Raw genomic sequence first — 16,852 nt, forward strand, 5'->3', positions numbered from 1 at the left:
TCGAAAAAATAGGTTTTATAGTTTTCGCAATTTTGCGTGGAAAAAAGTCATGGCGGAAATGGGCGGGGCCTAGCTCACGTGATTCAGTACTATTCAGGGAATCTGAGGATGTAAGGTTTTTGAATGTGCGACATACGGTGTGGGAGTTATAGACCAAAACGCGTTATCCTTGATTATAGCGCCCCCTATTGGTGGATATATGTGCATTTTTGCGTCTGAGTTACGTGCAGGGGTCTGGACCAACCCTCCAAATTGCACCGCTGTACCATGTACGGTGTAGGCTGCAGTAACAGTTTTAGCGGGAGAAAAATAAAAAGAAGAAGATGAATAATAATAATAAAAATCCGTACAAAAACAATAGGGTTCCACAGCACCGCTGGAACTGTGGAACGCGTATGCTGGCATACGCGTCCCCCAGTCCCCGCGGGCTTGGCCCCCTAATTAAGTATATGGTGTGTAAACAGTGTTCAGGTCTTTTGTAACTTTCTAAATAACTTCCATAAATACTTTACACTATATTTAAAAGTCCATGTCTTTTATTAAGTAAAAGTGAAAAACTGCAGATTTATTGAAAGTGAAAGTTGATTTATTTATTTTTGATTGAACTAAACATTTAAGGGAAATTAATAAAATTAACTTTTCTGTGTTAACTGAAAGAAAAAAAAGTTTTGTTTTCTGAACATGCTCCGGAAAAACAGTTTCTGACCGGAAGTGACGTCAGTGCCTCGCGTTGCCATGTCTGATCAGAAATCCGTTTCTGTTGGTATGAAATTACTCAGACTTCTGCACTGAAAGGGAGAAACGAGTCACGTTGGTGTTGTAGAGTGTTTTTAAATGTCTGAAATAAAGTATTTATCCATTCATTCATAGCTGTATTATGATATATATTTTAAATTCTTTTTACCCTCTATAACATGTTTGGTCCTCCAGAAATATCCATTTATATGAGTAGGAGCTTGATTTTTACTATTTATGGCAAGAATATTTTTTATGACATATGGTTCTGTTTATAATATGCACACAATTGATTGGGAGAATTTTTTGTATATAACTAAATTCTGATCTAGAGCTCAGTTCTGACAATATGCATATTTTTCTGGGTTGGCGGAAAACGTAATACTATTAAATACTTTATATTATTAATAATAATTAATTCTTGAAAACGGTTTAATTGGTGTATTGGTCCTAAATTTCATATTAGTTTTCTTCATTCCATTCTCTTTCTTTATGTAATTCGATAAGTATCCGCAAAAAGCTCGATTATTTCGTGGGTTTTGCGCGTCCAGTTGTATCCTCCATCAAACCTGGCAACCCGACCAGGATTAGCAAAACACTCCGTCTGTCACTAAAGTCGGTCCGGACTTTGACAAACGACACAACATGAAGTAAAACTCCAACACTGACCCGAATGACGGTCTTGTGTGAGTCACGGGGGAGATAAACATGCCTTTAAGTCTATGAAGAGGAACTTTCCGTGGTATTTTTGCTGTGAGTTCAACTGTTGGAAGTTGTTGTTAGCATTAGCCGTTAGCAGTTAGCTAACTAAGCGGGTCAGTTAGCCGCAGCTACAAAGTGATTTAACCCAGTTTAAGGTCGATTAAAAACAGTAACAGTGCTTGTGTCTGTGTGATGTGACGTGCGCAGGTCTGCAGACAGGATGGCAGGGCTTTTAAGTTATTTGGAGAATGTCAAACGGAGGCTGAAGATAGAAGTCCTGAGGGAGGCTGGACGCCAGTATCCAGTTTTCTGTTTCCTGCTGCTGTCGCTGCTTTCACTGACGGTGCTGCTCAACAGGTACAGCCACAGTTTACACTTTGAAACCTTTATTCATACACTTATTCACAGTTTTAAGAAGACGCAACATAATACAACACATTATTAAACAGACAGAATGCAACAGACAAAATCAAATCAACAGGTACAGTCACTATTTACACTTTTAAACCTTTATTCATACACTTATTCACAGTTTGAACAAGAAACAACATAATACAGCACATTATTAAACAGACAGAATGGAACGGACAAAAAATCAACAGGTAGCTCCTCTTATTGACTTATTTGCATATTTATTCACACATTTATTCATATTTAAAAATATAATACAAATATATTTTGCAGTTGACATAAAAACCCATCATACTATAAATAAATGTAAAAATAAACTAATAAAGAAAAGGTCTGTATGAAGTTACTCAGAAGTTTACTTCAGACATTGAAAGTTGGAGGCACATTTGTTTTTGTGACTTTTTATAATATTTTTAACTTACATAAAATTATGACCAAACTTAAGTAAATAGTGAAATATTATTTTAAAGAATTAAAAGCTTCATTTTCTCACAACTTACAATAAGGCTTATAATGTATTCAGAGACTTTATGTTAGGATGTATGGGTCTGATCCTCAGTTTACAACAGGATAAAAGTGATTTTTACATTTTTATTTGTTTTTTTTTATTATTATCACAAACCATTTTATTTTTCCTGGGTTTGCAAAAAGCAACTTATATCCCATATTTTAATCCCTGTATTGATCTCTTAATAGTTCACCACCTTCAAAATAAAGTCCACTTTGTTACCATAGATAAATTAGAATAGAATAGAATAGAATAGAATAGAATAGAATACCTTTATTGTCATTATACATATGTACAATGAAATTAAAAGAGACAACTCAGTAGTGGTGCTTGGTGCAGAACAGTTTAAAAGAAAAGTGTAAATATATATACAAAATAAAACAAGCATGTCACCAACCAAGAAACAGTAGAGATAAATATATATTGCACTTTGACCCTGGCTGAACACTAAGGATATATGTTAAATATATATCCTTATTTGAGGTATTATCATTAATAAATTAACTCAAATTAATAAATAAGCAAAGAAAGGGGCGATATTTTCTATAATGTTAATGAAGACGTGATGTTTTTAAAACTTGTTGATTCCTATTTGTTCTAACAGAGTCAAAAAATGAAGAAATCTAGCGTTGTGATTATTTCTGTTTTTGTTTTTATTTATTTATTTGTTTGTTTTGCAAATTGTTTCTTTCTGTAGCTATTTATTCCTCGTCTAATAAGCATCAAAAATATGAAAATGGTTTTTACATGTTTAAACTTCAGAACAGATGATTAAACTGAATCATATTGTTTTATCAAAATACTTCTATAACCAGGTTAAATACATACAGAACAGTGTTATTGAAAAAAAAATACAACCTGTGCATGAAAATAAACTATTTCCAGTGGTTTTCAGTCCATGTTCTATGTGTATCAGGTTCTTCTGGGTCCAACTGTTCATTGTCCATTTTCTGGATGAACATCAGAATCAGAATACTTTATTAATCCCAGGAGGAAATTATTGGGTTTTAGAGTCACTTCATTTAAGTAGAATAAAAAGTTGTAGAAAGAAAAAAATAATGCAACAGAAAAAAAAAAATTTCTATATATATATATATATATATATATATATATATATATATATATATATATATATATATATATATATATATATATATATATGTCTCCAAATATACACTTTAAAACACTATTAACACAATTAGAACAGCAGTTGTAGAGTCTGTACTAGACAATATGATGAATAAATAAATATACATAAATAAGTGTGTAATTCTAATTATGAGGCTTTAAGGTGAAACATGGTTTTATTGAAGGTACATTTGTTCATTAGTATTTGTCACAGATTTAATGTCATGTTTTAATGGACAGTTTATTTTATTTTCTGTCAGATTATTTGTTGACCATATCTGATTGTTCGTCCACTGTTTCAGGGTAAACGTTCGCTCTGTTTCACTGCATTTAGAGGCTGTGAGTTTGTATAAAATGAAGTGAATGAAGGGAATGGGCAGCACCAGACACAACCTGGATGTAAATGTCAGTAGGTGTGAAATCAGCTGGTTCCAGCGAAGTTGAGCATCTGATTATCAGTCATGTGACATCTGACCTGGCGTCGTCGAATCAGATCAGAGACGATCATGTGTTTGTGTCTCAGGTTCAAACTGGTCTGTCTGCTGTAAACGGGTCAGTGACATCAACAATTCAGGATCAGCATCTACAGAACTGGATAGAATAGAATGGAACTGAACACAATAGAAGAGAACTGAACTGAACTGAACTGAACTGAACTGAATAGAATAGAATGGAATGGAATGGAATAGATTAGAATAGAACAGAACTGTATAGAATAGAATAGAGTAGAATAGAACAGAACAGTTCATTATATAATGAATAGAACTGAAGTATAAACTGAAGGAACAGAAGTGCATGTGTGTAAACATGTGTAGATGATGCATTTGTTCTGACCCAGATCAGCTGTTGACAGCGTTTCATGGCTGTCATGTGTTAGAGGTGATGGTTTAGTGTGGTCTGCTCTGGTTCATGTGGTTCAGTTCAGTTTGATGGTTTAGTGTGGTCTGCTCTGGTTCATGTGGTTCAGTTCAGTTTGATGGTTTAGTGTGGTCTGCTCTGGTTCATGTGGTTCAGTTCAGTTTGATGGTTTAGTGTGGTCTGCTCTGGTTCATGTGGTTCAGTTCAGTTTGATGGTTTAGTGTGGTCTGCTCTGGTTCATGTGGTTCAGTTCAGTTTGATGGTTTAGTGTGGTCTGCTCTGGTTCATGTGGTTCAGTTCAGTTTGATGGTTTAGTGTGGTCTGCTCTGGTTCATGTGGTTCAGTTCAGTTTGATGGTTTAGTGTGGTCTGCTCTGGTTCATGTGGTTCAGTTCAGTTTGATGGTTTAGTGTGGTCTGCTCTGGTTCATGTGGTTCAGTTCAGTTTGATGGTTTAGTGTGGTCTGCTCTGGTTCATGTGGTTCAGTTCAGTTTGATGGTTTAGTGTGGTCTGCTCTGGTTCATGTGGTTCAGTTCAGTTTGATGGTTTATGACATGATGTTTTGATGGGTTTATACATGATGAGTGTCAGTTTGTTCCTACAGATCTGTAGAATGTGTGATATGATGACGTACATTCATTCAGTGACCAGGATGCAGTTTTTAAAGGGTTTTCCTTCATCGTCACTGGTTCAGGTTCTGGTTCAGTTGCAGCATTTTCCCCAAGTTTATTCCCAAGTTAGACAAGAATTAGGGCAACAAAATGGGAAGGTTTTCAATTAAGAACATGTGATTTCACTTCATTTCCAGCTAAAGCAGATAAAAACAGATTTACCACCTGGTTAGTGGATCAGAGACATGTTCCATAAAATGTATATTAACCCTTTAACCTCTGATTAAAGGTAAAGGTTCACATATGAACCCTTTAACCTCTGATTAAAGGTAAAGGTTCACATATTAACCCTTTAACCCCTGGTTCCAGGTAAAGGTTCACATTTTAAAAACCTAAATACCGTCCATCTATGTGGACGTTGGACATCAGTCGTCTTTTCCAGGAGGTTGTGGGTTCATTTCCTGTGTCTGTTTTTGTTCTCCAGGTATATCCACATCCTCATGGTGTTCTGGTCATTCTTGGCTGGACTCATCACTTTTTACTGCTCCCTCGGACCTGAAACCCTCCTCCCTAATGTCCTGTTTCAAACCAAACCCAGGAACAAGGTGAGTCCAACGTCAGCCACAGGTTTGTCAGGATGTTGGTCAGATGTTGGTTTGATTCAAACCCAGTTTTTGTTTTTGTTTTTGTTTTTTTTTTGTTAATTCCAACAGCGACAAGAGCAGGAGCTGTTCCCTCTGGGCCACAGCTGTGCAGTCTGTGGGAAGGTCAAGTGTAAACGACACCGGTACGAACACACACTACACAACACAATGAAGAGGAGGAGGATGGTGATAATGAGGAGGATGAGGATGGTGATGATGATAATTAGGAGAAGGATGATGATGAGGAGGAGGATGATAAGGAGGAGGAGGAGAAGGAGGCTGGTGATGAGGATGATGAGGAGGAGGAGAAGGAGGAGAAGGAGGATGATAAGGAGGAGGAGGAGAAGGAAGATGGTGGTGAGGATGTTGAGAAGGAGGAGGAGGAGGATGATTAGAAAAAAACAAAAACTAATAAAAACTATCAAACCTGCTTTAAAAACCAATTAAAACTAACTGAATCAGAGAAAAATAGGTAAAAACTAAATAAAACTAAACTACAATGAAAAATCCAAAACTATTAGAACCTTTTCTCTAACTGGAGTCATGTAACATTGTCTCCATCTAGTGGATAATATGACACATTACAACTGTTATGTGTTGTAGTTTACAGCTGTGGATCTAGACCAGTGGTTCTTAACCTTGTTGGAGGTACTGAACCCCACCAGTTTCATATGCGTATTCACCGAACCCTTCTTTATTAAAAAATAAAATATGATTTTTTTCAAATTCAAGACACATGTATATGTTTTACTGGTGCACAAAATGAACCGTGCATTAACATCACTGTGTTCAAAGAACAAAACCAATACAGTGCATGAACTCACAACAAATTCCATACCTTTTCACAAAGACATGACCTTTTTTAATACTACCACACTGAAATGGTTTTAATTTTTAACCTTATGTATTCCAATAATGAACTTGTTGTATTTATGCTATTTATCATTTTTAACATTTTAACACACACCCATCACCCAATTTCCATCAGGCTACAATAATAATGAATATTTACTGCAAATTAGTGTGACTTCTGCTGTTGCCTTTGAGAGACCAGTTCAGAAATGCGTGGCTTCACCTTGGTAAATGCCACTCTCTTTTTCCATCCACGACGGTGCGTCGGTCGTCACATGATTGTAACTGACCAGTGCAGTGACCGAAAATGTAAACAAACGCTACACATGGCTGCCTCCGTGGTTAACAGGAAGTAGCAAAAGTCATAACGATGTGGAAAATAATTCATCGTCAGACGAGTGGAAGAGATTATAAACACTTCCGGATGTGTTGTAGTGCTATAAGCAACAACAATACACCGCGTATTTTGGATGTCAATCAGAGAAAGAGTCTCCGAAGCCGTTAGTTTACATACACGCACCTAGCCCGACACACACACCTGACTAATTAGTCGAGTGTGTGTCTTGACCTCCGCTGAACCCTTGAGACTTGACTCACCGAACCCCTAGGGTTTGATCGAACCCAGGTTAAGAACCACTGATCTAGACTTATTGACCCCCTGTCACTAATATATGACCCTCTGGTCAGAACCCCCTCTGACCACCATAGAATCAGTCCTCCAGACCAGATCTGTACATGTGGACCTGCTGGAGTGACTGTTACTGGAGCATTTGAATTTTCTATACATCAATACAAAACAAATTTGGATAATATGTATGTAATAACCAGTCGATGGGGATGTGTGCAGTTTGCATGGTCTCCCTGTCTCTGCGTTGGTTCTCTGTGGGTACTCTGGTTCCTCCCACCATCCAAACACATGCACTGATAGGTTAATGCACAGGTGTCAAACATGCGGCCCGGGGACCAATACCGGCCCGCCTAAAGTTCCAATCTGGCCCGCGAGATGAATTTACAAAGTACAAAATGCAAAAATGACCCTGAAGATATTAACAGTCAAGGGCATCAAACTCAAAAATAACAGCATAATAACCTAGAAATTATGACTCCAAATTTTTTCTTGGTTTAGGGTTAGGATTAGGGTTTTCTTCTGAATAATGGTAACACCAATTTTTTTCTCTTTCATTTATTGCAAAGAACATTAAATTCTGATATCCCTTAATAATAAAATGTGAATAACTTGAACAAATATAAACAACCTGGAATGTCTAGAGAAAAATAAGTGCAATTTTTACAATAGTCTGCCTGTTTTGTGCCTTGGTAGTAATGCACATGTAGAGATCATAAGTTGAGGCAGAATATTGATAAAACTGTACTTGTTTTTCTTCAGATTTTTTTTTTTTTTCCCAGTTATTCACATCTTTTTTGTTTTGGATAGAAATAGTTTCATCATCTAATGTTTTTTTTTTTTTTGTGCACTAAAAAATTTGGAGTTGTCATTATTTATAGGTTATTATGCTATAATTTGATTGGTCCGGCCCACTGGAGATCAAATTGAGCTGAATGTGGCCCCTGAACCAAAATGAGTTAGACACTCCTGGGTTAATGGGTTAATCTAAATCACCCATAGGTGTGAATGTGTTTGTCTTTACATGTTCAGTCCTGTGATGAACTGCAGACATGTCCAGGGTGAACCCCGCCTTCACCTAAAACTAGCTGGGATAGGCTCCGCCCCCATGACCCTAGTGAGGATAAAGTGGGTTCAGAAAATGAATGAATGAATGAATGAATGTAATAAGTCCATACTAATGACATAAATTGCAAAAAAAAAATAAAAAAAATCCAATTAACACCAAAAAATGTCATAGTTATTTTCCTCAAAAGTGTAAATGTAAAAAATATGCCAAAAAAAGGCTTTTCAAATCATTGAAAACCTGTTATTATCAGAATCTGCATACTTTATTAATCCCACGCGGAAATTATTGTGTTACAGTTTCTCCATGCAAGTAGAATTAAAGTAGCAGGAAATAAATTATCTATACAACACCATACACACACACACACACACACACACACACACACACACACATTAAAGCAGCATATGATGTTTGTCACCAATTTTTCATCAAATCTGTAAAACCCCAGTCATAGGGACAATAAAATTACAGTATTTCCTGAATCATTCAAAAATACTATAATTCTATTGCTGACCAATTTTGCATATAGTGCTGGACATTCCACATCTCTGTTCTGGAAACACTGGTATGACTGCCTCTGAAAAGTGTAGAGGTGTTTTTATTGTGTTTTTTTTTTTTTTTTTATTGTGTTTGTGTTTATCCGTTTGCTTTTTAATGTGGACCATGAGTCTGAAATAAAACTTATCTATCTATCTATCTATCTATCTATCTATCTATCTATCTATCTATCTATCTATCTATCTATCTATCTATCTATCTATCTATCTATCTATCTATCTATCGCGTAAGTTTCACTAATCTGTTAGTCTTTCTGTGCTAATGCACCTAAATCATTTCCTTCACAGTGAATAACTTCGATGTATACTCCATCACAGGCCGTTTGTTTACAGACCAAACCAAACTAAAGCATCACTCAGGCCTTTTCAGAATTCCATGCAGCTGCAGCAGCAAGACGTAATGAAGCTGTTTCTGTGTTTGTTGCTGCTGTGGTCATACTACAGCTGTGTGGAATTCCCATTCCCACAATGCACTTTTCAACAAAATTTCCTAAAAGGCCTGAGTGACACATCAGTTTGGTTTGTAAACAAATGAACTGGTTGTGATGGAGCACAGTTGGAAGTTGTTCACCATGAGGGAAGTGATTCAGGTGCGTAATCACTCAGGTTTTACAGATTTGATGAAAAATTGGTGATAAATGTCATACACAGCTTTAAACATTCTATTAAACAGTTAGAACAGTATTAATCTGTATAAATATTATTTTTGGTTGTTATATGACTTAATTTTTGAGATACACTAATTTTATAAACTCTAACAAAACAATAAAATGAACATTCTGCCTTTTTCACAAAATAGAAAAAGTGCAACAGTTGGACTCTCGTGCACATGTTGTATTTTTGCAAATCACACCTTTCTCTGTTTATTTATGCCTGATTTAAATATTTAGATTAAAAACATATTATTAAGTTTGTTAATTTATTCAAAAGTTTCAACAAATGAGAATCATTTATTTTGTTGTTTATTGGGTCAGGTATAAATACAGTATATACAGAAAAACATACCATTTACATCAAAATAAACTAATTACAAAAGTGCAGTTAATGTTCAAAGTGTTAAATACACAGTGAAAGTAAAGACAGGTGTTCACACTTGCAGAATTTGTGACATCTTTTAAATCACTTTTTAAAACACATTTTATAGACTTGCATGTAATTTATGTGATGTTGTCTCTCTTTTTAATATGTAAAAATATATTCTTTTAGGATTTGATACTCATTGAGATAGCGTCTAAAATGTGCTTAGAGGTCTTCTTTGTGTCTTTGTTCATATTTAGTCAATCTAACTGAATTCCCAAAGGAACTTTGTGTTGGTAAATGACAGTTGTTCAAATGGACAGGATTTCAGTTCTGTTCAACATGTTGATGCTCATATGAACTATGTTTAAAGCTCAAAAATGAACAATTTCAGCACAATTAATACTATATTTTCATGTCACAAATGGACAAGTTCTATTTGAACTGAACTGAGCTGAAAAACAAATATCTTATTCTTTTGGATTCCCCAGTTTTTCTTCCCAGATTCTCTCCTCCATATCACATGTTTTATTTGTACAGGTTCAATCTGGAGTATGGTGCTGATCCATCCTGCTTCTGTTCCACCAATACATACATGAAGAATGGCACACAGCACTGTTTACATCAACACTTTTACAATAAGAAGCATTTTTAGACACAAAGAACAATTCTAGATTGTTCTTTCCTCTTTAGTCTGATGCTAAACTATCCAATAAATAATAGTGCTCCTAGTTTTTGCACAGGGATCATTAGTGTAAACGTTGACATGGCTGCAGAGCATCAGTATGATGGGATCCACAACAACCATGTCACATCCGTCCACTGACACATTTAGTGTTTTTGTGTCAGCTGGGATTGTTTTAGATCCACAATACTAACATTTATGAAGAAGAGCACAATTAGCAATAGGAAGTCTAGAAGTTTATTCCTAATAAAGTACTGGGACTGACCAGAGCATCATGGGTAATGTCATGTCCGTCCACTGTCACGTCTGTCCACCAGCAAAAGTTTTCACATACACGTGCTATTCCAAATCCAATATTTATGAAATAGAGCTTCCACTGTCAAACAATATCAGTAGTCTGTGCACAAATGGATTAGCATTATTTCAACACAGTTCTATGCATTTATGACAACTGTTTTTTGACAAAAATGGCCACTCATTTGACCACCTAAGTTAATTTTAGCCGATACATGATATTGTCTTATTCCATTCCTTTATTATTATATTGGTTTGACAGCATCATGTTGTGTCTCTTATCTCTGCCATTTCTACTTTGATATATTTAGATTCATTCAGACTGTCAGGTTTTTCTAGTTACCGTTTTTTTATTTCTTTTACTCTGTTGTGAAAATGTGTGTTTGTGTGTGTTTTGTGTGGAGGCCGACGCTGCTCCTTGAAAACTACCAGCCGTGGTTGGACCTGAAGGTGCATTCGAAAGTGGACGCTTCCATAGCAGAGGTTTGAAAACCCACCACATTCATCTTCTAGAATGGTTTAAAGACTCTTCTGAGCTGTAACGCAGGCCTTTGTCCACCTGTAGGTGTTCGAGCTGGTCCTGGAGAACTTTGTGTATCCCTGGTACAGGTGAGGACGCCTCTACAACCACTGTATGGTTTTAAGAGAGAGGTTTTTACTTGTTTTTACCCTTTGAAGACGGTCGTGTCTGCGGTGATACTTTTCTACATCCGTCATTATTCATATGACTGTAACTCATGAACTGTTTATGCTGTTGACAAAATCCAAATATCATCTTTTAGCTGAGATTGGGAACTTCTGATTGATATGTAACACATTAAGGTAGAGGTCTGCATTGGCTAAGGGGGAGGGGTGGAAGTGGGCGGAGCTTAGAGCAGCAGAGTGCAGTTGGTGAGAGAGAGAGAGAAGATTTTTATTACTTTTATTAGTGTTTTAGTGGTGAATTCTTCTAAATAATTGTATATAATAGTGATAGTGCTGTTTTGGAGTGTTCTACTCGTGTGTTTTAATGTGTTTTTGTTGAATGTTCACTTTTTTTTTTCAACATTCTTTTTATAGAAGTCAAGGTAAAAGAGAGTGGCAGTCATACAAGAAAAAACAATATTTTTGGATTTTCTACGTAACAAAAAACACACTACCCACCCCATCCCTCCCCTCTCCCTACAAAGTCCCGGGCAATGCAGCCCCATCTAAGATTAAATAAATAAATATATAAACTAGAAGCACTCGTAGAGCGCAGACCTCGGCCAAGGCAGATCAGTGGCCCCCCCACCCCCGATCACCACCCAAATTTAATAATTTGTTCCTTGTGCCAGTATCAACATTTCCTGAAATTTTCATCCAAATCTGTCCATAACTTTTTGAGTTATCTTGCACATAGACTGACAAACAGACAAACCAATGCCGACAAAAACATAACTTCCTTGGCGGAGGTAATTAACAAAACAAATAGAGGCAATAATATTTGGTATGACACTCATCAGGCATAAGTAATTAAACAAAAAGAAGACAAGAGTGGAGTTGGTCTACAAGGCAGATTTGAGAACAAATGAGGTTGGGTTGTGTTGGGCTGCGTAACAGCACACGTCGCCCCTCATGATCTAGCTTAAACTCATGAGTTATCGGAGAGTTTTTAGTGTGTTAATAAAGGACATTACTGGGTTCCAGGTGGAGTAGAAGAGGTTTTTAGACCCCCTGAGTGTGTATTGAACCTTTTCAAGACTTAGATGGAGCATGAGGTCACTTATCCATAAGAAGGTGCTAGGCGGTTTGGAGAATTTTTTCACGTTTTATCTATATTTTTGTGGTTTGTATAATTGATTGATAGTTGTATCTGTAAATATTTTATAAATGTCTGTATATTTGTATATATGTGTAAATCTCTATGTAGATCTCTCCAGTTCATACAGAGATGCAGTATGTGTATTTGAATCAGATGATGGGTGTTTTTGTCAGTGAAATGAGTGGCTCTGTCTACAACTAGACACAAAGTGAACACAGACTATCAACTGGATCCAAATGACACCAAAGAACCAAAAAGAACAAGAACAACATGGACACACAATGATCTAGAACAGTGGTTCTTAACCTGGGTTCGATGGAACCCTAGGGGTTCGGTGAGTCAGTCTCAGGGGTTCGGCGAAGGTCAAGACACACACTGGACTCATTAGTCAGGTGTGTGTGTCGGGCTAGGCCCGTGTATGTAAACAAACAGCTTCGGAGACTCTTTCTCTGATTGACATCCAATATACGTGGTGTACTGTTGTTGCTTATAACACTACAACACATCCGGAAGTGTTTATAATCTCTTCCACTCGTCTGACGATGAATTATTTGAGTATTTTCCACATCGTTGTTATGACTTTTGCTACTTCCTGTTAACCACGTGGTAGCCATGTGTAGCGTTTGTTTACATTTTTCGGTCACCGCACTGGTCAGTTACAATCATGCAACCGACGCACCGTCGCGGATGGAGAAATCGTATTACGCTAAAGCCGTCAGTCACACTGATTTGCAGCAAATATTCATTATTATTGTAGCCTGATGGAAATTAGGTGATGGGTGTGTGTTAAAATGTTAAAAATGATAAATAGCATAAATACAATAAGTTCATTACTGGAATACATAAGGTTAAAAATTAAAACCATTTCAGTGTGGTAGTATTAAAAAAGGTCATGTCTTTGTGAAAAGGTATGGAATTTGTTGTGAGTTCATGCACGGTATTGGTTTTGTTCTTTGATCACAGTGATGTTAATGCACGGTTCATTTTGTGCACCAGTAAAACATATGCCTGTCTTTAATTTAAAAAAATCATATTTTATTTTTTAATAAAGAAGGGTTCGGTGAATGCGCATATGAAACTGGTGGGGTTCAGTACCTCCAACAAGGTTAAGAACCACTGATCTAGAACAACTACAATAGTTAAAAGGTTATTTATATAAACTCATAAAGTTTAATTATCAACTTTAACAGATGTTTTTATAATAAATAGGATAAATTCAAGTCCTTTTATAAATGTTTTGCTCTAATAAACTGTTTTAAGCATTTATTACAAATAATGATAATTAATGGACAGATATTGAAAGATAAGTTCTTTCTGGAAAAAAAGGTGCAAAAGAATTGACAAAATTATGACATTTTCTGCCACTTTTATTACAAAAAAAGAAAAATAATTTAGGCCTGTTATAACAGTCATCCCTAAAAGGTTAAAAAAAACAAACAAACAGTCATATTATTTATTTTACAGTTGACAAATCTTTTTAACTACAGGATTTCACTGGTGAAAACTGTAAATGTAACTGAAGCTGTCAGACAAATGTAATGAATTAGAAATGTACTAATGTTTGAACACATGTAAAATAGTTTATTTCTATAATCTCAAAGTTTCATTATGAACATTTTTCACAGTTAATATGATAAAAAAAAATCAAGTCAGTTTTTAATTTTTTTTTTTTTACTGTAACACTGTTTCACATTTATGGCACGTTATAATAGTGATAATTAATGGACAGATATTGAAAGTGAAGTTCTTCCTGAAAAAAGGTGCAAAGAAAAAAAAATCAGACAATTGTATTGTAAAAACAACATGAATAAATGTAGTCCTGCTATAATAGTCGTCCTTAAAGGGTTCCTTTGCTTTTCCAGAGACATCACAGATGACGAGGCGTGTGTCGATGAACTGAGGATGACCTTTCGCTTCTTTGCGTCGGTTCTGGTTCGTCGAGCTCAGAAGGTGACGGTATTCTAACACCCCAAACACTCCACTGTTTTTGTTCATGTTCAGTGTCCAGACTGTGGATGGGTTTGTCGTGTGTGTGTGTGTGTGTGTGTGTGTCTCTTTAACGTGAACACACTCTTCTGCAGGTCGACGTCCCTGGTGTGTTCGCAGACAAAGTGATGAAAGCTACTATGAAACACATGGAGATTGTTGCAAAAGCCAAAGCCAAAGGTTGGTTCTAATTATTAGTCATCATAAGAGTAGATAGTGTCATCATTAGAGTAAATACTGTCATCATTAGAGTAAATAGTGCAGAGGTGTTAAAGTGATTCTAGTTCAGATTCCACATTCAGACCAATATGATGTAAAACAGACCAGACCAGAAACAGAATAACAGAATAATCTATGAATAAGGACAAATACAAAATGTTCTTTATGTTTCAGAGGAAAAAAGTCAAATTACATGATGAAAATGTTTACATCTACAAACTATCCTTTAAAAATATAAATTACATGAATAACCAACAAGAAAAATAAGAGTAATTTTATCAATATTAAACCTCAGTTTATCCAATGTACAATGTACAAATACACAAAACATTTATTAACAGACAGAATATTAGTACAATTACACTGATTTATATTCACCTGTTTCAGGTTATTCATATTTGTTTTTTTGTAATTTTACTTTTTTTTTACACTAAAACAATGAAACATGAATCTGAAGTTATAATTTATAGGTTATGATTCTTATTGATGTGTTTCATTTTTTTTATGGCTCATTATTATTATTATTATTATTATTATTATTATTATTATTATTATTATTATTATTATTACTTACTGATATTACTTATGAGGACTGTTTATTTCTGTTGGTATTATTATTATCATTATTATTATTATTATTATTATTGATTAATTTATTCATTTATTTATTATTTATGAATCCTACTTTTATTATTACTACTCGTCCTTTCTATTATACAATACCTTGTTTTTACTGTTTTCATAGTTATTATCTTTTTCTATTCTTTTTACCTTCTAATTTGTCTTATAGTTCCATTTAATCTAATCTAAAACAAAGAAAGATCTGGAGTTATTATTTATAGGTTATTATGATTGGTATTGATATGTTTGTTGTTAATTTATTTTTTTTACAGCTCATTATTATTATTACTATTATTATTATTATTATTATTATTATTATTATTATTATTATTATTATTATTATTACTTATATATCTTTGTTATGATTACTACTACTATGAGTACTAGGGATGGAACGGTTCACAAAATCCACGGTTCGGTTCAAATAACGTTTTGTGGTCACGGTCTTCGGTTCGGTTTGGTGTACATTGAATACCATATATCCCAATAATCCACCATTAACAGTTTTTTTAATGAATTATGTAATGTGTTGTTGTGTAAAACCTAACAGAATGAGGCACATTGCCATTTCATACGTCATTAAAGCTGGTGAGACATAGCTAGTTTCAACATGCATTTCCTGTATTGGCAAAAACAGTTATCTTTAACAAATTCCAGACTAAAATAGTCATTAGAGTGGAGCCATTTTGAACTTACTACAATATAACTCCTAAGCAACATTGACCTGTTGTGGTTCTTACAAAAATATCTTAAAATTAAAAAAAAAAAAAAAAGTAAAATGGCTCTTGTTCACTCTATTTTTTGCATTGTCTGTAGTAACAGGTGTTGTGCCGCTGTCCCTCTCTAACTTCCATTCTGTCACAGCCTCAGTCAGTGCTTCAGACAGATGCTCGTTTGTATGGCTCTCATAAAGGGGGCGGGTCTGCAACACGGAGCTTTTCATTTCCCGCTCTGAACTAATGTAATGGACAGTCAACATTAGGAAACTTTCCGTAGCCCTGCAGGTCCATCTGTCAGTAGTAAGAGCTACAGAGGCTGTGGTAGACAACTGGTTTTCTGTTGCTCTACGCATCTCTTCATAAAGTGCGGGAATTACCGTGTCACTGAAGTGCTTGCGGGTGGGGATATTATATTGTGACTCCAGTGCTTTTATCATATGATGAAATCCTGCACCCTCCACCCCAGCATAAGGCTGCATATCTTTAGCAATGAAACCCCTCAGCGCTTTCGTTGTAGTTTTTGCCCTGTCTGAGTGATCATTGTAAGGCTGTCTGTAAGCTGCATCAAGTGAAAGTTGTACTTTACCCGACTCTCTCCTCCTTGCACTGTCAATTGACACACTAGGGTGATGTCTGCTCAAGTGAGTCGACATGTTTGATGTGTTCTGTTTGCATACAGTACACGTGTTGTGCAGTGCTTGCACACTGTCACACTTTTGTCCACCACTTTGTTACCGCCGTCATCATTGCTAACAGCTCACAGGCGCATCCTCTATCTCTGTCCCTTTTCCTCTGTCTACTCCACTCGCCATGTCTACAGTCCACTACT

At 35.6% G+C, this 16,852-nt stretch overlaps 1 protein-coding gene across 1 annotated transcript in view; it reads left to right on the top strand.

Moving 5' to 3' along the window:
- Nucleotides 1–1,300: 1,300 nt before the first annotated feature.
- The window catches only part of LOC115416412 (sorting nexin-14-like), a 58,728-nt gene continuing 43,176 nt past the window's right edge, over nucleotides 1,301–16,852 (top strand). The window contains exons 1-8 of the mRNA XM_030130178.1: nucleotides 1,301–1,488; nucleotides 1,645–1,794; nucleotides 5,437–5,557; nucleotides 5,666–5,739; nucleotides 11,100–11,178; nucleotides 11,261–11,304; nucleotides 14,341–14,428; nucleotides 14,560–14,644. Coding sequence (XP_029986038.1) covers nucleotides 1,658–1,794; nucleotides 5,437–5,557; nucleotides 5,666–5,739; nucleotides 11,100–11,178; nucleotides 11,261–11,304; nucleotides 14,341–14,428; nucleotides 14,560–14,644 — 628 coding nt within the window. The 5' untranslated portion in view covers nucleotides 1,301–1,488; nucleotides 1,645–1,657. The remainder of the gene's footprint in view (nucleotides 1,489–1,644; nucleotides 1,795–5,436; nucleotides 5,558–5,665; nucleotides 5,740–11,099; nucleotides 11,179–11,260; nucleotides 11,305–14,340; nucleotides 14,429–14,559; nucleotides 14,645–16,852) is intronic.

This window comes from Sphaeramia orbicularis, unplaced genomic scaffold, assembly GCF_902148855.1.
Source record: "Sphaeramia orbicularis unplaced genomic scaffold, fSphaOr1.1, whole genome shotgun sequence".
NCBI classification, from domain to species: Eukaryota; Metazoa; Chordata; class Actinopteri; order Kurtiformes; family Apogonidae; genus Sphaeramia; species Sphaeramia orbicularis.